The sequence below is a fragment of the Drosophila sulfurigaster genome, chromosome X, assembly GCF_023558435.1.
Source record: "Drosophila sulfurigaster albostrigata strain 15112-1811.04 chromosome X, ASM2355843v2, whole genome shotgun sequence".
Taxonomy (NCBI): Eukaryota; Metazoa; Arthropoda; class Insecta; order Diptera; family Drosophilidae; genus Drosophila; species Drosophila sulfurigaster.
In genome coordinates, this window is record NC_084885.1 from 11,116,893 (window position 1) to 11,142,867 (window position 25,975).

The 25,975-nt window shown below is 34.3% G+C and overlaps 2 protein-coding genes across 5 annotated transcripts; one reads left to right on the forward strand and one right to left on the reverse strand.

Annotated features, from left to right (window-relative positions):
- Window positions 1–908: 908 nt before the first annotated feature.
- On the reverse strand, window positions 909–24,853 carry LOC133847129 (contactin-2). Of its 4 annotated transcripts, XM_062281930.1 has the most exons (7): window positions 24,189–24,852; window positions 23,493–23,659; window positions 8,586–8,722; window positions 6,506–7,138; window positions 6,235–6,364; window positions 5,443–5,592; window positions 909–2,116 (listed from the first exon to the last, which is right to left on the reverse strand). In XM_062281930.1, the coding sequence occupies exons 2-7, from the start codon at window positions 23,554–23,556 to the stop codon at window positions 1,866–1,868; spliced, it is 1,365 nt and encodes a 454-aa protein (XP_062137914.1). In that variant the 5' UTR covers window positions 23,557–23,659; window positions 24,189–24,852; the 3' UTR covers window positions 909–1,865. The 4 variants fall into 4 exon arrangements, with proteins under 4 accessions (XP_062137914.1, XP_062137917.1, XP_062137916.1 ...); XM_062281933.1 differs by lacking the exon at window positions 5,443–5,592 and having other exon boundaries at window positions 909–2,052; window positions 24,189–24,853; XM_062281932.1 differs by lacking the exon at window positions 5,443–5,592.
- LOC133847583 (putative gustatory receptor 9a) lies at window positions 9,169–10,248 on the forward strand. Its single transcript, XM_062282734.1, has 2 exons — window positions 9,169–10,002; window positions 10,060–10,248. The coding sequence occupies exons 1-2, from the start codon at window positions 9,169–9,171 to the stop codon at window positions 10,246–10,248; spliced, it is 1,023 nt and encodes a 340-aa protein (XP_062138718.1).
- Window positions 24,854–25,975: the final 1,122 nt, after the last annotated feature.

Here is a 25,975-nt window from a genome sequence, read left to right on the forward strand (position 1 = left end):
TTACAAAAAGCATTAGGAGCTTCAATGTATTACTTGGAATCTTATGTCAAAGCAGCTATGTATATATATGTAGTATATGTACATACAATGATTACATACTATATGCACAGAATTTCATAATTAAATCATTGCTGACCTCATCTTGTGTTGTGTTTTAAGAAGCGTATTGAGAACGATAAACTCGAAGCAATAACTACTAGAACCTATGCGTAGTTTTTAAGGCATAAGCGTGTGCAGTATACTAAAGTTAGTTTCTCTCCTAAAAAAAATACTAAATAATAATCGAGATAAATGTGTGTGTGAAAAAAACAGAATACTATAATAAGTATTAAAGTATTGACATTGATTTTGATAATTTAAAGCATCATTAAACAATCAGGCTAAGTGTCTTAATAATTAGCTACAGTCTTTCTTAATTTACATGTATGTATATAAATTTATTTCGAATTTATTCATATATAATATAATTATAATATTAGTTTTTGTGCTAGTTTTTTCTTGTTGTTTGCGTTTTCTTTTTTTTGATTTTGCATTTATTTATTCAACTGAGTGTGTTCCTATTACGAGTATCATAAAAATGTCAATATTTTTTTTTAGATTTTTTTTTTTTTTTTGTTTTGGGTTTGTGGGTTGTGTGGAAGCAGTTATCTCAGATACATTAACTACGCTATATAAATATTATTTGTATTTAATTTATATACATATGTATATATATGTAGGGTTTAAATTGTTTCCTGTAAATTATGTACGTAGCTCCTAAGTCGAAAACTAAAGCACACGGCATTGCCACTTTAAAATGTTTAAAAAACTCTTATGCACTTTTCTTTGTTCTTAACAATCGATTTTTAAATCATAGCACATTTCGTTGATGTAACAACTAATCTCATTTCATATATGTATACTATATAATCTTTATATTTTATTTTTGGTGCGCGTTACTGTGCAAAATATTTGCATAATTATAAAATTCTTTCACAGTTGTGTTTTCATCTGTTTTTTAATTTTTTCTAAATTTAAAGCTAAACGAAACAAGAAAATTATTAACAGCATTTTCAAAACTATTTCATTTGGCTAGAACTATTTAAATTATCGAATTTCAGCAAATCTGTGATGTAATATATGTGTGTTTGATGTTTCAATTCGAATAATATATTATCTTGTTACTTGTAACTAAATTAGTTAGTTGTTCGTACATAATTTGGGATTGTGTCTTTCAATTTGATTTTGCTATTTACGAGTACTCGTATTTATAAATCCTTACAATGTCCATTTCAATTGAATTTGTATCACAGCAATATTTTTGTCATTTTATTATTATTATTATTTATGTTTATACCATGTAAAATACACAATGTGTTTATAAGAGTAATGTCTGTCTGCAACCTGACCAATCTAATATGAGCACAAAATGTTCAACATTTTCTGTAAATAATTCAAGTTGTAGCGAGCTGAGAGACCAAATTAACTGCATTAGTTTAGATTAGTTTAACGATTCATAGTTTTTAAGGTTTCAGTTCTTCATGAAGCTCACTTTTGTTACTCGGAACTTATTCGTAATGATTTAGAATGCAATTCTCCTTTCTTATTCAGATTTTCTTTTTGTTTTTCTTTGTTTATGTTTGTCGTAAAGCAAAGCGAACCCTTAATAGCGTTTTGCAGTAAGTACTAATCAATCAATCCTGTGTTCTGGCAACTGAAACCGAACCGAAATCTATTAGTTTTGATAAGCTCTACAGACACAAATGAATGTATACTATATGTGTGTGTTGTATACATGAATTGCGAACTCCGAACCGTAGCACAATCAACAACCTAAATGAATCTGTGAAGTCGAAAGCAACGCCATAAAATTGCATTTTGTACTTTCAAATTCGTTTAATGGTGGGACCTGTAAAGAATACCGATACTTTGCGCTTGAATTTCTCCATAGTCGGCTCCTGTTCCTCCTCGTAATCCTCATCGTCATCATCATCATCATCGTACGCTCGTCCGTTGTGGCCAAAGATAACGGTGCGCGTGAACGGCGGCGCGCTCTTAGCTCCGTCAGATTCACTGAAACCGGGATTAAGTATTATATTCGGTATAAGCTCAATGCTGTCCCAACCATCTTGAAGTTCTATAACCGCCGCATAGAATAAAGCATTGAGAGAGAGGACAGTTCGAGTTAGAGATGTGGGAGAGAGAGAGAGCGTAGAGTAGAAAATGAAGAGAAGGAAAGCGCGCGGGGGGGAAGGGAGAGGGAAAAGAGAGAATGAGATAAACAGAGAGAGAGAAAGAGTAAAACGAGAAAACACTGAATTAGGCATTTGACATTAATTACTTTACCTTTATGCGTTTTGTTTTTATTAGTTTCGTTTTCTTTGCTGTTGTCTCTGTGTCGTGTGAGTGTGTGTGTGTGTGTATGTGTGTGTGCTCTTAATTACTTGTTCATAATTGAGCTAGTGTGAGTGTGTGTGTGTGTGCAATTATTCACAGTATTTACTAAAAGTAAACGGCTGTATCCAAGTGGCCAAGTGGCTAAGCGCACTCAGCGAACAGACAAGGCGTATACGTAATGCGAGTGCGTATACGTAATGTGTGTTTTGGTGTGTGTGTGTGTGTGTGTGGTTAACATGTATCCGTGTGTGCGTGTGTGTTTAGTGTTTAGCAATAAGCACATAACTCAAAACAAGACTCGGGTACTCGAGAGTATATTCCGATAGTTGAATGTATTTGTCTTTCATTAAGGTTAAAACATTGAAATTAACGTGCCTTAAGGGAAACACAACAAATGGAATTAGTTCACTACTTATACATGTCTAAAGCTAGTATTTAATATATATATCGAGTTTACATTACATTCAGTTTACAACATCAATAAAGCGTTATCTAAACATTTTTGTTTTTTTGGGTATTTCAACATCAACAAGAACACGACACCAAGAAAACAAACACAGGAAAGCATAAATCATATCACTGATCTTATCACAAGCTGCTACTTTCATACACACATATATATTATATATATATATGTATCTATTATCATTTAAAGTACATGGCATATATGTATTTTTTTTTTTTTGGTATATTTGTTTCTTCTTTTGTTTTTGGCTTTTTTGGTCGCATTTAAAGCTATGTAACATTTTACAATTTCTTTCCTGTTGAAATCCCATCAAATAAGTGCATCACTTTAGCTGCAGTTTATTTTATTTGTTTATTTATTTTGATTAAGAGTGCTAGCTATCACAGTTGTGCCTAATACTTTGGTCACTATTGGAAGAAAACATTACTACTCAAGAATAACCAAAAATATATCTATGGAATGCTCTGATCTACTAATCGAATTCTCTTCAATTTACTACGTGAATTATTTTCTATGATTATTAATTTCGAATGCTATATAAATATTATATATAGAAAAATCCAATAAAAGCAAAAATGTATTCTAAATTATCTAATTAATAAATTTTGAGTTACTTCTAAACACATTTTTATTGAGTTATTTGAATTCTAATATAAAATTGAGTTTACAAATATTACAAATATTTTAAATTCAGCTAACTTTAGTTGTTACTACAATTAGATAAATTTATAAAGTGATTGGCTTCTTTTTTTGAGATGTAGTTGGACCTATGTACATATGTCATATTTCAAATAGGACGGCGTAGATAGAGAGTTCTTGAGGTTGATATTCATTAAAATATCACAAACATTTGGAAGATTCCCTAAGTGTAAAATTGTAAGTATTTAATAAAATGCTAAGCAATGTTTAAACCAATTTGTGGAATTTAAAAGAACAACCATTATTAATATGAAAATTCATATTGCAGCTATGATTAAATGCCATTAAACCATAGCCTAAAATCCTTAAGTGGTAAATATTTTATCGTTTGTCGTTTCACGCAAATATTTAAAGTTCAAAATTGTAATTTTTTTTCATATATGTATTTTAAAATTGAGTAGGATTAATTAAAACGTTTATAACGACTGGACATATTGATTATTTATTGACTGTTTAGCTTTGAAATTATTATTTTATTTCAATATTTACTTTTATTTAAATTGCTAAACAATATATTTGTTCAGCTAGTTATTTACAGTATGCAGACATATGTATGTATGTATGTATGCACATATATTTACATATAAAATCACTGGCAAAAGTATTTGTTTTTTGCTTTAAATGATTGAAATCGAATTTCACACTACTAAATAAAAACTGTCAAATAACAAATATAAATAAGCATTTATTTTGCATTTGAGTAAAAGCAAAACGTGTTATTTTTTAAAAATACCGAAAAATTACTGAAATATACCAAAGGTTGTACTTGGTATTATTCTTTAAGTGTGCCGAAATAATATAAAAATATACCAAAGGTTTTATTTGGTATTATTTTAAAAATATACTGAAAATTTAAAAAATATTCCGAAGGTTATTCTTAGTATTATTCTTGAAATATACCGAAAAAAAAATCCAAAAAATTTACCAAGAGTTATACTTGATATAAAAATTCTATAAATTTCTTTAATACTTCGAACTTTTGCCAGTGACTTAAAAAAAATGGAAGCTTGTTGAATATGAGTTATGCCCAAAAAGAAGTTGCAACTGGATTGCTTGCTGTGTCTATAAAGATAATACATCTGTATCATTACAAACGATGTGCTCGACAGCTAATGATCATTAAGATTACGGCTTAATAATAATTATGTAGTATGTATGCAAAAAATTGCAATGCAATTATTTATGTATGCAGAGCACTTATCGATTCGATGTGGATTAATCGAAATGGTAAGGAAGCGTAAAACGAGCGAGAATATTTATACGATGCTACATATAGTACATATGTTATATGTATGTATATATTATATAATATGTACTACTTAGAGATTAATATGCTGTCACATTTTGTTAATTAATGCAAATCAAATGTGGAACGCAGGGCTTAAATTAAATATGTATAGCATAATACAATATATAATAATAGTATGTGAGACCACCGAACAACAACAACAACAATAGCAACAGCAACAATAACAATAACGACAACAACAACAACAATAAACATTGAGGCGAGCAAACAAAATACAAATCATAATTAAATCAAAATGAAAAAAAATTATAATAATAATCCATTCGGTTTTTGTTTTTTTTTTTTCCTTTTGCAAATTTATACAACACTGGCAATGGCAATAAATATTGATTGGCAAGCATGAAACGTTGCAGTTGCAGTTGCATATTGTAATTAATTCATTTTGGCTATCGTTTTGCAACATGAACAACAACAATAACAAAATGTATTCGAATATATATCCAAATCATAATGGAAGTAGCTCAAAAGAGAGAAAGAGAGAGAGCGATTGTTTGTCTGTCTGTTTTTTTTTTTTTTTTTTTTTTTGCTGTTGTTGGGCAAAATTATGATTTGGATTCGGTTATTGTTATTGACGTTGGCGAATTGGCTGTACCCATTTGCGTTGATTGATAGCACTCCTTAGAGAGCACAATACAGAGTCCGATGGCTAATATCACAAGTGTTCCCAGCACTATGCTGACGGCGACTATCCAAATGCGAGGATCGAAATTATCTAAGTCGGGTTTAATAAGGCGTATGAGATCTGTGGGACGTGACGTCGAGGTCGAGGTCGAAGTTGACGTTGACGTAGGCGGCGTAGGTGTCGTATCGTTTATCGTTCACAGGTTCACAGATATATATATGTAGATATATAGACAAGAAAAAGAGAGATGACAAAAACAAAATTACCAGATACAAAAAATATACTTGAACAACTCTCGCTTAAATACATACAGAATACATCATCATCATCATCAGAAGAAGAAGAATAATAACGAATGATAACAAAACAATAGTTGAACAACATAAATCATAAATCATAAAAAGTTATCGATAGTATTTCTATGAGTAATACGATAGTAAGTGCTAATACTCCTACCATACATACATAGCTAAAAAGGAGACGCAACGCAGGGACACTTTAATGCTCTCGCTTTCGTTCGTTCTCCTCCTCTTCATCCTCTTGCATTCTCTCTGGATGCAAATGCAGCCCTGCGTTGCGTACAGTTGACACACAAAATGAAAGAGAGCAACTACTAACACATATAGATGTATGTACGATAGTTACGACAGCAAGAAAACTATCGAATGATTAGTAAATATTCATTACCCTATTGCTATCAACTATTTCGGTTCAATTCCTGACAACAAGTAGTAGTTCAAGTTAAACATTATGTCAGCTTACCCTCTTCCTTGGTCTCCGGCAATGTTGTCACATTGGTGGTGACCACCTCGCCGCTGCCCAGCTCATTGTTGGCCCATATTCGAAACTCGTAGGTGGTATTCGGTGCCAGGCGATAGACTTCCATTTGACGCTGTTTTTTTTTTTTGTATTCGTTGTGGCCCCGGAAGTGATTAAAAAAGCGGAAATGATGATTCGTCGTTGCTTAAATTGCCTTGCCAAACAATTGCACCAATTTCACCCCCAAAAAAATGAAGAGAAATGAGGTACTCACCACATTCGGTGCTATGTTAATGGGATCCATGCGACTCCATTCATGTTCGTAGCTAACATTTGCCGGCGGCACACGGTACGACACATTGCGATATTCGGCCGTGAAACTGCGCACAGGATAGCCGCCCGATTGCGTCTTATTGAAGCGCCAAATGAGAAAGCCCAGTATTGTCGAGGCCTTGAAGTACAGTTGTGTCACGGGGCCCGGAGTGGTGCGCACCGTTAGCCTGATGCGCTGAAAAGCCTGATACTCCAGCTCCTCTTCCTCCTCCTCCACCTGCTCCACCTGCTTGACCTGCTCATTGTCATGGCCTTTCTCATCATCATCAGCAATCTTCACGTTTTGCTTGTGCTCTTCCTGCTTCTCTTCATTCTCCTGCTGCTGCTGCTGCTGCTGCGGTGAGGTAGTTGCTGCTGTCGCTGGGATTGTTGCTGCCTGCGTCGTCGTCGTCGTCGCCGTCGCCGTCGCCGTTGTTATCGTCCTCGATGTTGCTGCTATTGCTGTGGTCACAGTTGCACTTGTTGTTGTGGCTGTTGTTGTTGTCCGCCTCGTTGTCACTGGCAGCGTCGCAAAACAAACATAAATGCCGCTGTCCGAGGTACTCACATTGCGCAGCACCAGCACTCGACCCGTCTACAAAAGCCAACCAGATAAAAGCCAAATGTCAATGAAGTCAACCAAACATTAAATCATCCAAATACTTTGATATGAAAGCCGAACTATTGCATTGAAAACTATGCATTATTATCGAAAAGTAAAAATTGCGTAACAGATATTTCCATTCACTTTATTACCTACATAATTTGACTGTAAACATTTTAAGAGACATTGTAAAAATTCGAAATTTCATTAATGAAATTTGTTAACAATTACTCTTGGTAATGCATCAACTTGTCCATCGATTAAAGAAAGGTTTTTATGTTTGTGATTGATTAAGCTAAAACGCCTGTCATCCTAATACAAGCCCAAGCACATGGAAGCCCCAGCTAAACTCTGGCCACATCTAGGCACAAGGCTTCAACGGAATGCCAAAATAAAATCCTCGTGCCTTCAGGGACTAATGTCAGAAAAGCCAAAGAAAATTTGTTATTTATAGGCTGGCGTTGCTCAATGTGCTCAGTGCCCAAAGGAAACAAGGCTACGGCCACTAAGTGCCTTTTGTAGGGAACAAAACACGCAGCAGGAGAAGCAGCATTGTCTGCCCCTGGAACTATACTACCTTGATTCTTGATCAAGATGTTGAACTTTTAGTTATGGGAAACGCTCAAATTTGCAGCTCCTAATTATATTGCTATCGTTTAAGGTAACCAATAAATTTCCTGAATTTGTTAATGGCACAGTATGGCGTATACGTGATATGTCGTATGGCAACTTGACGTATACGTAATTGGACGTGCATAAGTAATGCAATTTGAAAAATGAATAACGTAATTTAATATGTACGTAATTAAACGTATACGTAATTTTGCTTAAACATAAGTTTGCGCATACGTGATTGATTAAATATGTAAGTTTTATATATGTGTGTATTATATGATTTGCGTAATTTATCGGATACGCAATTCAACGTATACGTAATGTGATTAATGTATACATAACGCGTAACTTAACGTATACGTAATCTTGCAGAAGCGCAATTGACGTTAACTCAATGTTACATATCAATGTAAATATGTAATTTTAACGTATACGTAATTTTTCTTATACGTATGCGTATTTTATCAAATACGCAATGTGTGTATACGTAATTTTAATTTAATTTGGAGCAAATTATATCAACCAAAGTTGACATACATATTTCTAATTTGACGTATGAATTATGTGACTTGTATAATTTGAATTATATAATATATAATTGACTTATGTTTTATTAAGCAAAAACATAATCGAACGTAATTTGATTAATATATTTACTTTCATATAATTTGACGTATGCGAAGTTAAACGTTTGCGTAATTTACCGATTAAATAACTTGACAAAGTTTCATAGAAATTATGCTTTAAAATAAAAATGGAATATGCAGACAAGTCAGCTACTTTTGTTCGTTGTTTTCAATATATTGTTTCGAAGTGAACTTACCTGTATAATGGTGTTATTGTTGCCGTGCTCTTTCACCCACATAATATTGCCCTGTGCAATGCAGGGTATGCTGAAATTGCCGCCTTTATCCGTTGCGTATTCGTTGTACTTGATGGTGATACTAAGCACCGTTAGCACTGCAACAGAAAAGTACAACAAATTGTGATTAAAAACGGAAATTCTTCAAGAAGTTTGCTAATTAAATGTTAGATTTTTAAAGGTGTAAATAAAATAAATTCTAAAACTCATTATCAAGAACTTCAATGCACACAATTTGAATAAATTTTCCATTTTGCTTGTACGAATCTTTTAGCCTCGACACAACAATTTATTGGTCAAAAGTGCAATGCTTTTAATTACAACAACATTTGACTTTTTTTTTTATTCTCATGAAAAGCTATTTCGAAAGTTCCTCTTCCAGTAGCTCAATTTATCGATTTGCGGCTTCTTTGCCTTGCTGTGTGCAACACAGCCAACACCCCAGAGCAATATGATTAATTAAGTTGATACAGGTCACAGAGACACTTGTGCTGAAAGGACAGCCGCACAGCGTTAGCTTTGACGCGGTTTAGTCGAGTGGATTATGGCCAATCGAACGCTACGCTTTCTCACTTTCTATTTCCGTGTGCTGGCCATCACTTGCAGCGCCCAGAAACGTGCCACACAAGGACTGCTGAGTGCGTACCTGGCCATGGCGCTGGGCGACATGATCTTGCAAATGTGGCACTATTTGAACCGGGGCTGGCAGCTGAACGATTTCCATCTACGACGACAACAGCACTACAACGGCTTTGTTCGTATCTTGGATGCGATGAATGTCGCCTATCTGATCACACACATGGTGATGGTGTTGCAGGCTCTGCTCTTTCGCAATCGCGAGCGATTGCTGTTGTCACAGCTGCCGGATATGAGCAGCAAACGCATCTCGTTGACCGCCCTGCGCATTCATTTGATAGTCGACTGCAGTGTGACGACGAGCGCATTACTCATGGGTTTGTTCAATTCGCTTCAGGTCAGCCAATTGATCGCCAACATTCGCTACTTGTTCAGCACTCAGGCGGTGCGTGGACGCTGCCTGCAGGTCGCAATGCTCGTGATGCGGCTCGATGCGCAGCTGCTGCAGCTGCAGGATGAGCTGACAGAAGGACGACGTTGCAGCCTGGAGTTGCGTGCAACTTATGCGCACATTGTGCGCCTCAGTCGCCAGATATCGGGCATTTATAGCCTGTCGGTACTGATGTTGAATGTGCTGTGCATCGGCGACTTCATTATGGTTTGCTATGCCTACATTGTGCTCTGGGAGATCTCGGACTCGAATCTCACCTGGCTGTTGGTGTGGCAAGGACTTTACGTCCTGCTGCCCACCATGATGAAGATCTGGATACTCTGTTCAGCCTCAGAGCGATGTGCCAAGCATGTAAGTAGCATTTGGAATAAAGTTACAGTCACTTAAACATTTCTATTCTCGCTGCAGTCGGCACAGCTGCAGCAGCTACTTAATGCCGCCTATCAGCAGACAAGAATGCGAACTGGCTTAAATATGAGCTCTACGCGAATTCAAACTAACGAGTTCGCTGTGCAGATTATGCAGAATCCTGTGCAGTTCGATGTCTGTGGCATCTACTATCTCAATCTGCAATCTCTGGCCGGGGTACGACTTTAATAATCCTATTTTTGTTTCGCCTTTGAAATCATTTTACAAACGTTTGCAGATGTTTCTCTTCATCGTCGAATCGTTGGTCATTTTTTTGCAGTTTATTGCTCTCGACAGACAGTAGACGCCCGATCAAAGCAAGGAAAATATATTGGCAAACCATCTTGTTATTTATAAGTTGTGACATTTGCCACAAGGTCGTGAAGTGAAAATTATTTACTCAGATTTTTATCGCTGCTCGCAAAATGTGCTTGCGACACGCAACCATTCTTACGATAAATCCATATATAGATTGTTTTGTACGTTTTTTTTTATTTTTGTAAGTGATTCAACTTTGAAGAGCGAGTGAAAATGATTAGTACATTGCCAAATTTTATTTGGAAAAAGCCAAGAAAAAGAGGGAAAACATAAGGCTAAAAATATTTGGTTACTTTGATCAAAACAAATTTCAAAATAAAATAGGAAACTCGAAGATATAATAATAATAAGATAATGTTGTACAAATCATAAATTATCATGAATAAAATACATTTTATTCCAAAATAATTCGAAATTTGCTTGACTAGAAATCTACCTTCGAGTATGCTCAACTGTGAGATACTCGTTACCCAATTTCAATAAAAGCAAAACTAAGTTACCGAAAATATTTTATTTCGTATATCGATACATTCAAAATAAACTATACAGATTCTCATTACCCAGTTTCAATAAAAGCAAAACAGTTACCTAAAATATACTAAATTAATATATAAAAACACTAAAAATACCAAACGCTGTGTTTGGTATATCGATATAGTACTACATTCAAAATATAATATACAGTACAAAATATGTCAGATTATTAACAAGTTGCTTAACTTAGACTTTTTTTGTCATAAAATACTTTCACAAATATCTTCCATAATCTTCAGTCTGATCGCAATCTAGTTTTTAGAAACATGAAATAAACATAATAAATTTCCATTGGCTTTTGAGTTTAGCTGTAAATGTTATTTAATTTGTATGAACTAATGAATTTAGGCGCCACAAAAGCCTTTTACTACTCTTCACTTTGCCAACGTAATTAAAAACGTTAAAGGAATTTTCTGCAAATTATTCATAAAACTCATTTCCTGCCAATTTGAGTCTATTTCTGTTTCCTCAGCTTTAAACGCTTTAACTTGGATAACTTACTATACAGAATATATTTGAATAATTTAAATATTAGTGAAAAGCAGGTCATAAGCTTTCGTCTTATTGAAGATTTAAGTAATCAAATAAACATGTCTTGCTTTTATTTGATTTGAATGAAAAGCTGTCTTATCGTTTCATAATGCCAACACTCGTCAAAAGCAATTAACAATATTGCAAAACAACAATTGTTGAATCCAATGCAAGAGCGCAAATATCTCTGAAAAGTCAACATTTATGTCAATGTTTGAATATCCATACACTCGAACGCCTTTTAACTAAAAAGACTTTTGGGTCTTTATGAAGGTACGGATACGGATAGTTTGACAAAAGCACAATCGTCAAAAATAATGCTCATCATTCCGAGTGAATGTCTGCCCTGTGCATGTGTGTGTGTCCCTGAGCACTGAAAGCAATTGAAAGGACTTGCCACCAAAATGTCTCTTCAGTCACGGCTTCAACTACAGCTACGGCTACAGCTTGTCTGCCTGCTCTCCTCTACTATATACTATACAAATACACTACTCTATATGCTGTATGCCATATGTGCATATGTGTGTGCTCAGGGTTCAGACTCCCTCCCATAAAAGGTACACGGCGCAAATGTGCCAAATAAAATCGCATAAGCGAAATATTTTCCTCCTCTTCTGTTTTTTCGTGTCATATTTGCATAGTGAGTACTTTCGCGTGCTCAAACATGTGAAAGTAAAAAGCAGAAAAAAACAAAACAGCAAATCATTATCAATCGGATTACAGATTGAACAGAACTTTTAGCACCTTTTATGTGTCAGATTTGATACACTTTTCAATATGAATATTCATATTATGAATACATTAAATATATATTTTATTTTGAAAAACTAAGAACTTAATAATATTTTTTACATTCAGTTGAATCTAAAAGAAATTTTAAATTTGAAAATATTTAAGCGGATTTTTGATTTTGTTCTTTCTGATATATTATTAGCTTAAATTCAACTGAATAAAGTTAGTAATAATCAATATATTTATGTGACTATCATTGCGATAGCGAAGGGGCAGGAAAATATCGTACAAAATCAATGAATTAATTTCATAGTTATTAATATATTTGTATATATGAAATCAATAGAGTTTAATCTGTAAGTTATTTGTTTTTATTAACATTATTTTTTATAATATTTTTAAATTAGCCAAAGGTGTGGAACCTTTGCCAATACTTTTTAAATTGCTTTAACTTTTATATTATTATCAAAAACAAATATATAGTATGATGCATAAAGATTAAGGTATGTTTTTTATGATTATTATAAATATAAGAATATAATCTTTTGTATTTAAATAAATATATATCAACAAAGAAATATCAATGTATATATATATATATATGTATATGTCTATATATATAATATATGTATACGAGTATTGAAATTATAACAGGTTCTGAATCTAATAAGTTGTAGACTTTAGCATTTAGATAATATATATATATAAATTATAAAATCTTCTTCTAAATTATGAAGTCATTTCGAAATAATGTGAACACACAGAGTAGAAGCGATTCGGTGTGCAATGTGATTGATGATTCAATGTAGCACATTTTACATCGGTTGAACTTCAGTCCGTCATACTGTCATGTTGCGCGTCAGGCAGTTTGTCAGTTTGTCAGGCATTCGCTCGCTTGGTGAGTTGTGCATGCGAACATGTTGATAAAGCTGAGCACAACGGCACAACAAATGAGTTTGCCCTCAACAGTAATAACAACTTTGGAATGTTTGATATGCTCTGGCCAAATTAGAGACGGTCGAGAGAAGAGCATACACTCACACACACTCACACATAGTACACTTGCATTAGTTTGCAAGTGTGCGTGTGTGTAGAGAACTTTTGGGCAAGCTTTTGTTGAAGTTGTGGGAGGCATCGGGCTTAAAGCCAGATAAGGACAGAGCATGCCACGCTGAAATGGCTAAAAACCAAAAGACACACACTCGCACACACGCTGACACACACATGCTGATGCTGATGCACACACACACATGCATATTATGTAATGGTTTGCCATGTGCAGCTTGAGAGTATGCAACGTAAACTGAATATCGGCCCGACCCCGTTCGCTGACGTCATTTAATTGATTTCAACGGGTGCCAGTTGCAATACATTTGACTCGCAGTTGAGGCCAGTTTCAGTTTCACATTCTGTTCGAGCCCAAAACGTCAAGTGTCCATCAGTTGGCGTTGGCTTTGGCGTTTAATTAGGTCGCCAATACAGCAGAGTTTGAGTGCGAGCAGCGACTACTTTGACTTTGAGTTCTTTGCCTTGGGCAGCGCGCCAAACTAATTTAATGCACTTATCACTAATCAATCGCCTTAATTATTGCTCGCAATTATCAATGGAGCTGAGGAAGGCCTGACGGTCTTAGGTAATCGCATTAAAAAACAACAAAAAAACTACACTTAAGTGTGATTACGTTGTATTATAGTTAAAATATACTAAATAAATAAACCGACAAAATAGTAAGAAAGGGAGAAAGCTTTATTCGAGTGTGCTGAACTGTGAGATACCCAATTTCAATAAAAGAAATTAATTTACATACCAAAAATTAATATACCGAAACAATACTAAAACATATCGAGTACCATATTTTGCTATATCGATATAATACTACATTTGAAATATACCATAGCCAAAAATACTGAAAAAAAAACTATAAACTATTATATTAAAAATATACCAAATACCGAAAAATGACTAAAATACACTGAAGGCTATATTTGGTATATCGATATACCATCATATTCAAAATACACCATAGCCAAAGAATGCTAATATATACCGAAGGCTTTATCTGATAATAATATTATATGTATTGTACCAAAAATCGTGAGGAAGTGGATGTGACAAAAATCTAAAACAAGTGTTAAATCAAGTTTGATTTTTCCATTAAAAAGTACACATGCCTTCAGGCATATTATGAAGGAGTAAAAACAATTTGCAAGCGACTTTTGGACTACAATTATTTGCTGTGGAATTCCTTTATCCAATTTAGCACCAAAACACTTGAATTAAATCGACTTTGTTAACAATCTGCATTAATTGTAAACTTCGATTTTTGTACTAAATAAACGCACAAAGTTTACTCAATACAAGAGTATTAATGATAATCGTAATGAGCTCAGTTTGGAATTACGGCAAGGTTCTAATAAAAGCAATAAAAGCAAACAATATGCTAGCCACTTAATATGAAACTTTTGGCAAAAGTGTAAACAAAAGTTTCGCACATAAATGTCGGGAGAAGCAAAACAAAAAACAAAAAGCAAAAAGCGAAAAGCGAAAAACTCATTTAAATAGTCCGAATTATTCAGAAGAATTCACAGCATGCTTCAAGCAACTCACTCAGAACTCAGCGTTCAACAGGCCCCACAAAGGCTCAGTGTCCATTTGAAATGCTGTACACAAATTTTGTTGGAAGGCAGTCTAAATGAAACTTGATATAAAGGAATCAAAACAGAAACAAAAGCCAGTTTCAAGCAGACGCCAGTTGTAAGCGTAATACAGTCAACTAGTCAAAGTTAGAGATTGCTGTGAAGTGTTGCAGTCAATGGATTTATGTTGAAAAGCAGACTGGTAATGGAGAAATGATTTATTCTATTTATGCACTCAACTTGCTATCTACATTCTGCTGCAGCATTTCTTTTACGAATTTCTTTTTGCTGGGTATTTGACAGCTCTCAATACCTGTTCAAAATGCAGGCAGGAAAACTCTCGTGTGCGCCAGCCATAAAATGAAAACTCAAACGAAACTTTTCATTGTTTTTTTTTTGTTCTTTTTTTTTTTTTTTTTTTTCTTTTTGGTTCAACTCCCCTCGGACGCGTTCCGATCGATTCGTTATTCTGTGGATTCTGTGGATTGCTAAGCCAGAGTCCAGTTTCATTTTGGTGGCCACAATGTTGTTTTGCCATTGACCAAGCATTTTTCGTTGCTTCGTGGCTTTACGCTTGGTCTCTTTTCAATTGTGTTGTGAGTTGTAAAATAAAACATTCATTTTATATGTGGCAAATAATAAATATTTATGCTTTTGTTATGACACTCGCAAAAACACAATTCAAGCATAAACCAAACACACTTCCATTTAATTATTCACAGATAGTCATAGAATAAAGACGACAACTGTAAAAATAAACGCTAGATGGCGCTGCTGTGCGGCAAAACAAAAACTAAAGTATGACATCAAAAGTTTGTTCTGTTGATATTGCAGTAAAATACAACTAAATTTTGTTTCATATGTTTGCAAAATGAAACTTAATTGCAATGCTCTAAAATTAAACGACGCATTTTTTTATCGACTAGTATTTATGACTTCTAAAAAAAGAATTGCTATCAGATAAATATTACAGTCGGGTCTTATGGTAGTTGCTTTAGTTGACTTTCAATGATATATATATGAAGGTATACCAAAAAAATGTAGCGGTATATTTGAGTATAATTTCGATGTATTAATTTGTTATATTTTAAGAATAATACCGCACTATTATTACAAGGGGTAGCATACAATATATCATTCAGCCGATCACATTCGATTGTAGTTTTCTTACCTATTTTATACATACATACTATACAAAAAACTCAAACTCTGATAAATTGCTCCATATATTATATTTCAACCGTAAATAACAACAAGCTCAAAAAAATATATCTTTAAGTTGAATATTGTAGATAACTGCATAATATTTAGTGTACAGAATTTGATGTATCTCAAATATTTTTACATTTGCTTATTATTTAAATCCAAAGTTTGAAAGTTGTAGTTATGTTTAACTTTTTAACTGCATTTTTACCATAGTAAAAATTGTGTAATGTGTAATCTAAAACTCTATTACCAACTTGTCATTGTTGTGTGTAGAGATCTTGGCGATCATGATTAATGTTTTTCGCCTAACCAAGATACAGCATAACTGTAAGTCGAATCCACTTGAGCTAAAGCAAACTATTACGAAAACTATTCGACCTAAAGCCATTTACGACTCTCCGGCAAGGACTCGAGCGCAAAGCGCAAGCAAAGCCAAACAACTCGTACCTGGGCTCAAAAAGTCAAAAACAACTTGATGGCAAGTGGAAAAGTGAGTGGCAGGCAGCGACTATGTTGCACAACAACAATGCCCAGCCAAATAGCAACAGGAGCAGTAACAGTAGCAACAGCAGCAACAGCAGCAACAGCTATTGCAATGGTAATAACAATAAAAAATAAAAACAGAAGCAGAAACAGAAACAAAAAAAAACAACATCTGTTAAGTGCTGTGCAATTCTCAGCTTGGAACTCTCGAGCGTTGCCCAGTCAGTGAAACAGCAAGCACAGCAAAAGTCACAACAAAATGCCAGAATTAATTAAAATTCATAATAAGTTGCAGTACAGTGGGGAAAATTCTCTCCTCTCCTCTCCTCTCTTCTCCTGCAAACAACGAGGTCACGACGACAAGAGCTAATCCTGCACCGCAAGTTGATTGTCAGAAGGCTGCCATTGTGGAAACAGTTTCGCAGTTTTCGCTGAGTTGGCGTCTGCGGACAGACGTACGTCGATTCACATTTGGCGCTGCTGTTGACAAAACAAATGCTGTCGGCGAGCGTTAAATACACTGCAGACATGGCGTATACGCAATATTATGTTTCTACTACTAGTGGTAGTCGTAGTAGTAGAGTGTGTGGACTCATTTAATTACACAAATTCAACAAATGCCAATGTCAACAATTTAAGTTTATTGCACACATTAGTTACACTAGCAGTTTTAGCTTGTCCAAAGTATCGTAATGAAAGTTTTGTATGTGAGCGTCAGACTGGGACTGGGACTGGGGCTTGGGACTTGGGACTGGGACTGGGACAAATGATTTGGGACAGCAACTTTTTATTAAATGACCACATAAATATTAATCAAATTTTAGGACGTGAGCTTGTTACAAGAGTTGTAGCTGCCTTTTTTTTTAGGTTTGATGGTACATAGCTTTTTTGTTTATTCAACAGAGTTTTCTGAAGAGTTACAAGAAATTGTTACTCTTACACCAAGAAAGGTCAGTTTCTAAAATCGAGTTGTTTTATTAATTTGCTGAATAATTACAAGTATCTTTTGGTATCTGATATGCATCTTTATCTTGGTCAATATGCATCTTCGAAATTGTTTTATTAAAATATTAATAAATAACACCACATTATTAAAACTAAGCACAATAATCTAGCAGTTATATGAATTAATCCGACAGCTATAAGAAAACGTATTTGGTATTGGAATAAAATAATAATAATAATTTGATAAATGCCAAATTCCCAAAATAAGACTGCAAATATTTCATTTTCGGTAACCAAAATTTTGAATTTTTTAAATCAATTGAAATTCTTATAAAGTTTTTATCTAGTTGATAGCGCTTTCGTTCATAGATCCGTTAATCGAGCTGCCGTAATAAGATTTTTTTTTATTTGTAGGAAATCAATATGTATATATAAACCTTAAGAATTTAATGTTCTTGAAGCACTTTTAACATTGATTTTAGAACTCACTAAATATAAATATATTTATAATTTTTGTAAATACTCTTTTCAACCAAAATTCGTATAAAATGTTTTTTTTTCTAAATTGTAGAACTCATCTATTTTTCTATTTTAAACAAGATCACTTGTAAACTATTTTTTTATTTTAAAAACTATATTTGCTGTTTTATAATAGGAAAGAAGAAGAAGAAATAACAAACTTTATAGCTTCACTTCACATACTTTTAATATTAATTTGATCCATTTCTGTACAACTTTTCTTCATTCCAGCCTTAAACACGTTTACGTGTTAAATATATTTTTTGCTCAATTTAAAGAATATAAATGCTCTGTAATTAAACAGTAAGTGCCTAAACTTTAAATGTTTATTTAATATACTTTTAATATTCAAGCACTGTCACATCAACATCAATGAATGTGGACACATGCCAAAAATCCGTTGAAACTCATTTTACAGATTTATAAAAAGAATGCAAGTTTATTTGCCGCCAAATTGTTTGCAATTTGCATGCAAAAATATGCCACAAAATGGCTTCATCATATCTAATAAAGACAAATATGAAAAGTTTGCTGCACGGTATGCGCAAGTCGAATCGTGTTTTGGGTGGCAGAAGTTGTCGGTTTTGTTTATTTATAAGAAGTTTGTTGTGTTTTATTTTTCTTGGCAAAAATAACAACACACACATAAACACATACACATATGTCTTTGACTTACTACGTCCACTCAATGCCATCGCCATGGAAAATCAATGCAAAATCAAAGCGCCCATTTCTATACTCGGATATATGTATATAAATACATATGTGGAAAGTGTGAGTGTGTGTGTGTGTGTGTTAGAGCAAACAATGCCTGATATTTGACACTTAACCTTTTGCGTTTGACATTGAAATTTTGCTCCAGTGGCTTTCACAAAAATAACTTGGTCAAAATAGTAGCGTCGTCGTCGTTGTGTTCTGGGAGGGTTAAGCTCTAATTGCACTTTGTGTTTTGTTTGTGTTCTGAGTTCTGTGTTTTGTGTTTGTTGCACGCCCCCTAAAAATAGTGCGCAGCGAGCAGCGAGCAGTGTGCTGTGAGCGTGTGTGAAAGATATCAACAACAAACTAACATCGTCGACACCCACAGCAGAGTCAAGCCACAAAAGCCATTGACAACTAACTAGACAAATGGCAAGGCGGCAGCATCCGCATTCACTGCACATTCATATGCACTCAGTGTGGTGGGGGGGGGGCAGGTGTAACGTGTGGCAGCATCACAATTACCCCGTGCTTGTAACCAACAGTTAGTTAACCGCACAATAGCTTCAGCATGCGACAGCTGAGTTCATTCTAATGCCCAATCCTATCTCATCATCATCGTCGTCATCAGCCGAGGCGTGACTGCCATCGAAGCGATGCCTCAGTCTCAGACTCAGACTCAGGCTCAGGCTCAGGCTCAGGCTCTGCCTTCGCCTCAGTCTCTGCCTTGTTATTGTTTTGCCCTGCTCGGCTGCCATTGTGCCACATTGTAGGTATAGGTATTGTTAACCCCGGAGGCAGAGAGAGCAACAATTTATGTGCATGCATAAATCATGGATGGGGGGCCCACTTCAATGGGAAGAACATACTAATTAACTATTTGTGTTACCGAACAAACAACTCACAGCTCTCCAGGTGAACGGATGCAAGCCATCCTATCATTGTAACCACATTATCATACTTCCTTTCTGTCCTCTTTATGTTAATTTAGTATATTAATACTAGCTTATTATCTCGATTAGTTTATTTTTGGTACATTCCATAAAGCTAAAGTCTTTATGACTCCTAGTAATTTAATTGCAATCAGATTAAAATTGTACAAATTATTTAAGAACTAATTTTGTAGGGCAAAAAATACTTTGGTTCTGGTATATTTTGAAATCTATATTTGATACATCGATATGGTAATGTTGGTTATATTATATATACTACATATGTATATTACTATATTGATATACCATGTATAGGTTATATTCAATTTAAGAAAAAATCAATGCGGCATTATACTTAAAATATACAAAACAAATATATTACAAATTACAAAAATATACCGATATCGATATACCAAATATAGTCTTCGGTATATTTTTAGTAAGTTGTATATTAATTTGGTATATTTAAAAAAAATAAATACTGCATTAGTTTGGTTTTATTGCATTTTAGTTGTTACTATTATGGAATTGAAAAAATATATTCGGGCCAATATATTTTGAAAGTTGTTCATAAACGAAAATTGATAAATCATCTCGACTATTGCAGAATGCAAATGATGCTGAAATAAAATGATTAATCTCCAAAGGTTTGTTTATTAAAATTATAACGCATTTCTAATTGCAAATTGCATTATGTCACGTATTCCAATAGAAATGCTGATTAGAGCAACAGCAACAAGATGCATAGATAATTATAGTAATATAAGACAAAGAGATGCACAGCTATTTAATGACTTAATTTAACTTCCGACGTGCATTGCAATAAACTTGATGATTGCACACTAATTAGGTCTGCGGAAAGCTGCAAGACAAACACAAGACAAAAACACACCGAAAAGAACCGAAAAAACCGAGAAAAATACTGGCGAAATTGAATTTGAAAGCACATTCAGAGTGGACGCACAATTTCATTATTCTGTGGCTGGCCAAAGAAGTTTTTAATTAAAAGTAAACGCTTCGGCTATTAGATGACCGCGAACTAAGTTCTAAGCCAACGAAAACAAAAAGAAAAAAAACAACTAACACACACACACATAGAGAGAAAAAAAATTCAATAAAATTAAAAGAATGCTGCCACGTTTAATGCAAAAGAAGCAGATGAGAATAGATGAGAAATAAAATAATACAATGCTGCCTCCTCTGCCACGCCTCCTTCTCCTCCACCTCCTCCTCCCTCTCCTCATGCTTCTCGTTGTGCACTGACAGCACGCAATTCGTGACTCGTTGCATTTGCTGCGAATCGTGGACCAAGTGCGGACTCTAAAGGACCTGGCTACACAAACGACTCAAGGATTTATACGCAATTTGCATGCAAATCGAGTTGGTCGGACATTAAAACGTAGTTGGAGCAGAAAAGGGGGCGTCAACTAACGGGAGGCGTGCGCTTAACTTGGCCTAGTCGACTGAGATTTATTATCGAATAACAACAATAACAAAACAGAGCCACAGCAACAACAACAACAGCTGTGTCAATATTCCTAAATTGATGTTAAATCAACTGCAAGTTAAATTGCAAAAGCAACTCGAGATAAGGTCTGAATAAATGCATATCAAATGGCACAATAAAAATAAAAAATAATAAAAACGAAATACCCCAAATCTAATGAGCACAACATGCACACAAAAGCTATTATTCATTTTCTGTCCCGAGCTGGAACCCGCCAACAAACTTCAAGAAAAATCAATAGGCAACTTCTTGCAACTATTAAATTTGCGAAAAGAAAACTTGATTACTCAGCAGAATATTTTTGGGTAGAAAAATCCAATTTGGCTACTTAAGATGACTATTTGCATATATATGTCTGTAGTTAAATCTCCATAAATGTGACTTGGTCAAAACATAAAAACTGTTTGTTATGACGTTACAACCCATAAAAATATTTATTCATACAGCTTCAAGTGTTGGAATTCCAAAAATTAAAAAAAACACATTGATAGCTTCTTATATTATGATTAGCAATAAAGGATACTGGAAGGAAATTTCATAATATTAAAAATGTTTTCAAAAGTAACAGTAACAGTAAGTAACACCGCGTCGTATACGTAATATTTGCAGCTTGTATCGTGATTACCTTAGCCCTTGTGGCTCACATAAATATTTGAATATAGCACAGGATACAAGCACACATCAAAAACTTTGCAGGTTCTTGATTAGAATATAAATTTGTGTGAGCAATATTTTTTCTGCACTTTAGATTAAATCATAGAAGAATAATATCTCCAGATTACAAACAAGATAGAAAGCTATACGCCATCCCCTTTAAAGAAAACCAAAACATTACAGTATTCTTCGTAAAATATACCGAATGAATATACGGAAAAATACCGAAATATATGTTATAGAAATTATAACCATTTCGTACATTAAAGTGCTCACATTAAATAAATTAGGCTTAATATAATTGACATCAATAATATTGATGTATATGTCAATTTTACGAAAACATCTAAACTGCAATTATATTTATATAAAATTGACCAATTTCAATCCAATCATCATATACATATAATACTGTCAATTGCTGCAAATAAAATGCTTCCTATAAATACTAAAGCTTTTTTCCGAATGCTAATGGACGGTCAAATAATAATAATACCACTCATTACTCTAACGATGGGGAAATTGGAATTGATGGGCAACATTTTCAAATAAAAATATTTTTGTTTACTTGTTTTGAATTATTACCGTTCATAAATTATGAACAACAGAAGCCGCAATTGCAATAAACATATGACCCCAAGGATTTGAAAATGGAGGGAAGTTACAGAAATTTCCGGATTCGATTAAGTATTCCATTCGGTTTGCAATTATTGTTTATAGTTATTTTATTTGAAGATTAAAGTTATCCTGATTAAGTGTTTATTTTTAAAAAGAAATCAAAATAATTTTTAATTTTTTTTAAGTTTTTGCAAATAAATTTTTGTATTCTTGTATTTTAATAACGTTTTATTGAAATGAATTATGCTTTTAAGTATTTATTTTTAAAAATAAATAAATACTTTCTTTACTTTATATTTGGTGAGATAAATAAAAATGCTAATATTATATTGCTTACATTATTTTTCCTTAAGTAAGATAAATAGCATAAAACACGTTTAAAAATATCGTTCCTTTTCCTTTATTTGATGAGGTTTTTGCAAATACATTTTCCTTTCAAATTTTTTAAATTATATTGCTTATATTCTTTGACTTTCAATAAAGTAAAATGTTTAATACACGTTAAAAAACATGTTTTGTGTTTTATAGAACTTAATTAATGATCAAAATAAAGATAATGCTTCAAACAATATTGAATAAATTTGTTTACGACATAATGTTTATGTTCACTGAGCACTTCATTAAATTTGGATAATTTCGGTAGCTGCCCTCGTGTCCCATGATGAATGAAACTCATTTGCCAGAGGCTTTGCCCGCCTTAGGCTGGCCGCAAATACACATAGTATATTGCAATTAGTAATCAGGAGAAGGAAAAACTGTTGGGACAACGCTCGCTGCATAAAAGTGCTGAGCTGTTGCCGTTGCCTCATGAAAATGGAATGTTATTTACCTTTACCTTTACCTTTGGCTAAGCCGCCTTAGGCTGGACGCAAGTAAGGTGCTTGAGTTGTCTTGTGGTGCACCGAAGGGACAAGGAATTGGGTCAGGCGCTGAGCACAACTAATGCTGAATAATAATTATAAATTTGCAATGGTGGCACAATGTCGACCAACATGGCGTATGAGCAACAATTGTGTACTAAATCAGATTGATCGATTTGAAAACAAGAGAACAGCAAGCAGATTATGTAAATGGCAAATAAATTGAGAATTTATTTGATGTGGTTTATGTGTTGAGCCTTACCTTGGGTGAAAAATAATAAATTGAACGATGACAGCGTTAGCACGGAGCTGGATGTGGAAGACATGCTTCCATATTACACTTTACATAAGCGTTCTCGCTCGTGCACGAGCCACGTTTTGTTGTTGTTGTTGTTGTTCTTGTTGTTGTTGCCGTCGCGTCGATGCCGGCTGCAAAATCAGCAAAAAGGTAACCAAAAAAAAAAAAAAGGAGAAAACGAGAAAAACAATTGAAACAAAAAGGAAAAACAACGCGTAATAACAACAACACAGAAACGGACACAAAACGAGCGCAACGAACAAATGTAAATCGTGACAAGAACGGAAAAACGACGCGCCAAAGCCAAAGCTAAAGCCAAAGGCTGCTCTGAGACTTGCTTCAGGGCTTGGCGCGTCGCCTTGCCTCGCTTGTTGTTGTTATTGTTGTTGTTATTGCTGTTGTGTTGCTGTTGCTGTTGCTGTTGCTATTGCTGTGTTGCTGTTGCTGTTGCTGTTACTGCTACTGTCGCCTGCTTGTGGCTCCTTTTGACGTAACTTCAACGTCGTCACCGAGTGAATTCAACATTCAGCAAAACACCAAAAAAAAATACATATATGCTTGCTTCGTATCAATTAAACAACTGTCCATCAAACAATCAAAAAAAAAACAGCAAAAAAATATAGAACATTAAGGAAGGAAACAACAACAAGCTTAACTAACAGTATGTGTCGCCTGCTGTGTTATGAATTGTTATGAATTGTTGCTGCTGCTTTTGACGTATTTCACGCTTGTCTCTCGCTCTCTCCTTCAATTTGTTGTTATTATTGTTTTTATTGTTAGTTTGCTAGTCTTTTCGTGGTACTGCTGCGCGGCACCGCCGTCCGTTGCGTTGCGTTCGAGTTACGTTGCTCGACTGAAGACTGAAGCTCTGCCCGATGATTCCGATTGTTTTGTTGGCTGCCGACTGCCGACTGTTCCGACTGTTCCAACTAACTTGGCTATGACTCGTGTCGCTTTAAGCTTCGGCATGCGAATGCCAATGCGAATATGTGAATATGAGGCTAGAGTCCTCCGCAGTCTCACTCCTTTTACTTTATTTTTTTTTTTGGCACTCACGCGCATGCCGCGCTTTACCTACGCACAACATTGGGTGCTCGGCTGCTCGGCTGACTGCTCCAAGGTGGAGCCAAATCGCTTGGCAAACAGCTGCTGGCTACTGCTCCTCCTGCCACTGCTTTTGCTGTTGCTATTGCTGTTGCTGTTGGCGCCCGCCGGTTAAATTCGCCAAAATCGCGTGTCAGTTGTGAGAGCGAGTTGTGCAACTTCTCACTACCTTCTCACAATGCGCTTCAATTAAATACTTACTGACACCCTACGCAATTATTTTGAGATATTAATTTGATCGAAATGTCAGCGGAAAATATTTGTGATAAATATTTGAAAAACTCATTAAACACATTACAACCAACATCACATGATTTTAAGCCAAAACAACACAACTGCTTTCATCACCATAAAATATAACTTAAATGTCTTGCAAGTTAACTTATTAAAGTGCATTGTCATAAATCTTGCATTTGTATTAAGCTATATGTTAAATTCAAATCCAAAATGTAATGAAATACTCATTTCATATATTGGATTAATTGGATCAAAAAATTTAATGGAAACAATATATTAGATTACTAATTTTACTCATTTGACAACCTTCCATTTGAACACTCTTCTTAAATGTACATTATATAACATAAAAGGTAACATAGATCGTCCGCATAACTAATTGAAGTACAAGTAAGATAGCTACAGTCGGGTGTGCCCGACTGCGGGATACCCGTTATCCATTTTAAATGAAAGCAAAGAGTGCGGTATTACTCTTAAAATATACCAAATTCATATACCGAAAAAGTACTTTAAAAAATATACCAAAGGCTATGCTTGGTATATTGATATAGTACTACAATCAAAATATACCATACAGTACCAAAATATACCAGATTGTCAGCCAAAGCAAGGCAGCCAGTTTTTTAAATAATTGCTACAATTTTTATTTGTTCGCAACCAAATATTTTGGAGTCAGAAATACTGTAGTTGTTATTAAATGTACCGAAAACTCTAGTGCGACTCACGACTCCAGCTGCAAAATTAAGCTTTTTATTTTTATCTATGTATTTGTGGGAGCAAAAGTGGGCGTGGAAATATTTGAAACAAATTTTATGCTCGTGCAAACATCCTCTATCTCTGTTGATCAAGAATGTTTATACTTTATGGAATAGGAGATGCGTTCCTATACCTGTTACATACTTTTCTTTCATTGAAATAAGTGTTGCATGTGTGTTGCAACATTAAACTAGATGTAAAATTCAATTCAAAATTGAATGCAATATTCATTTAATATATTGAGTTTTCCACCTCCCATTTCAATACTACTAAAATGTACATTATGTAAACTAAAAGCTAACAAAGATCCCCTTAAAAATCATTACTGATCGAAAACCATCAATCATAAT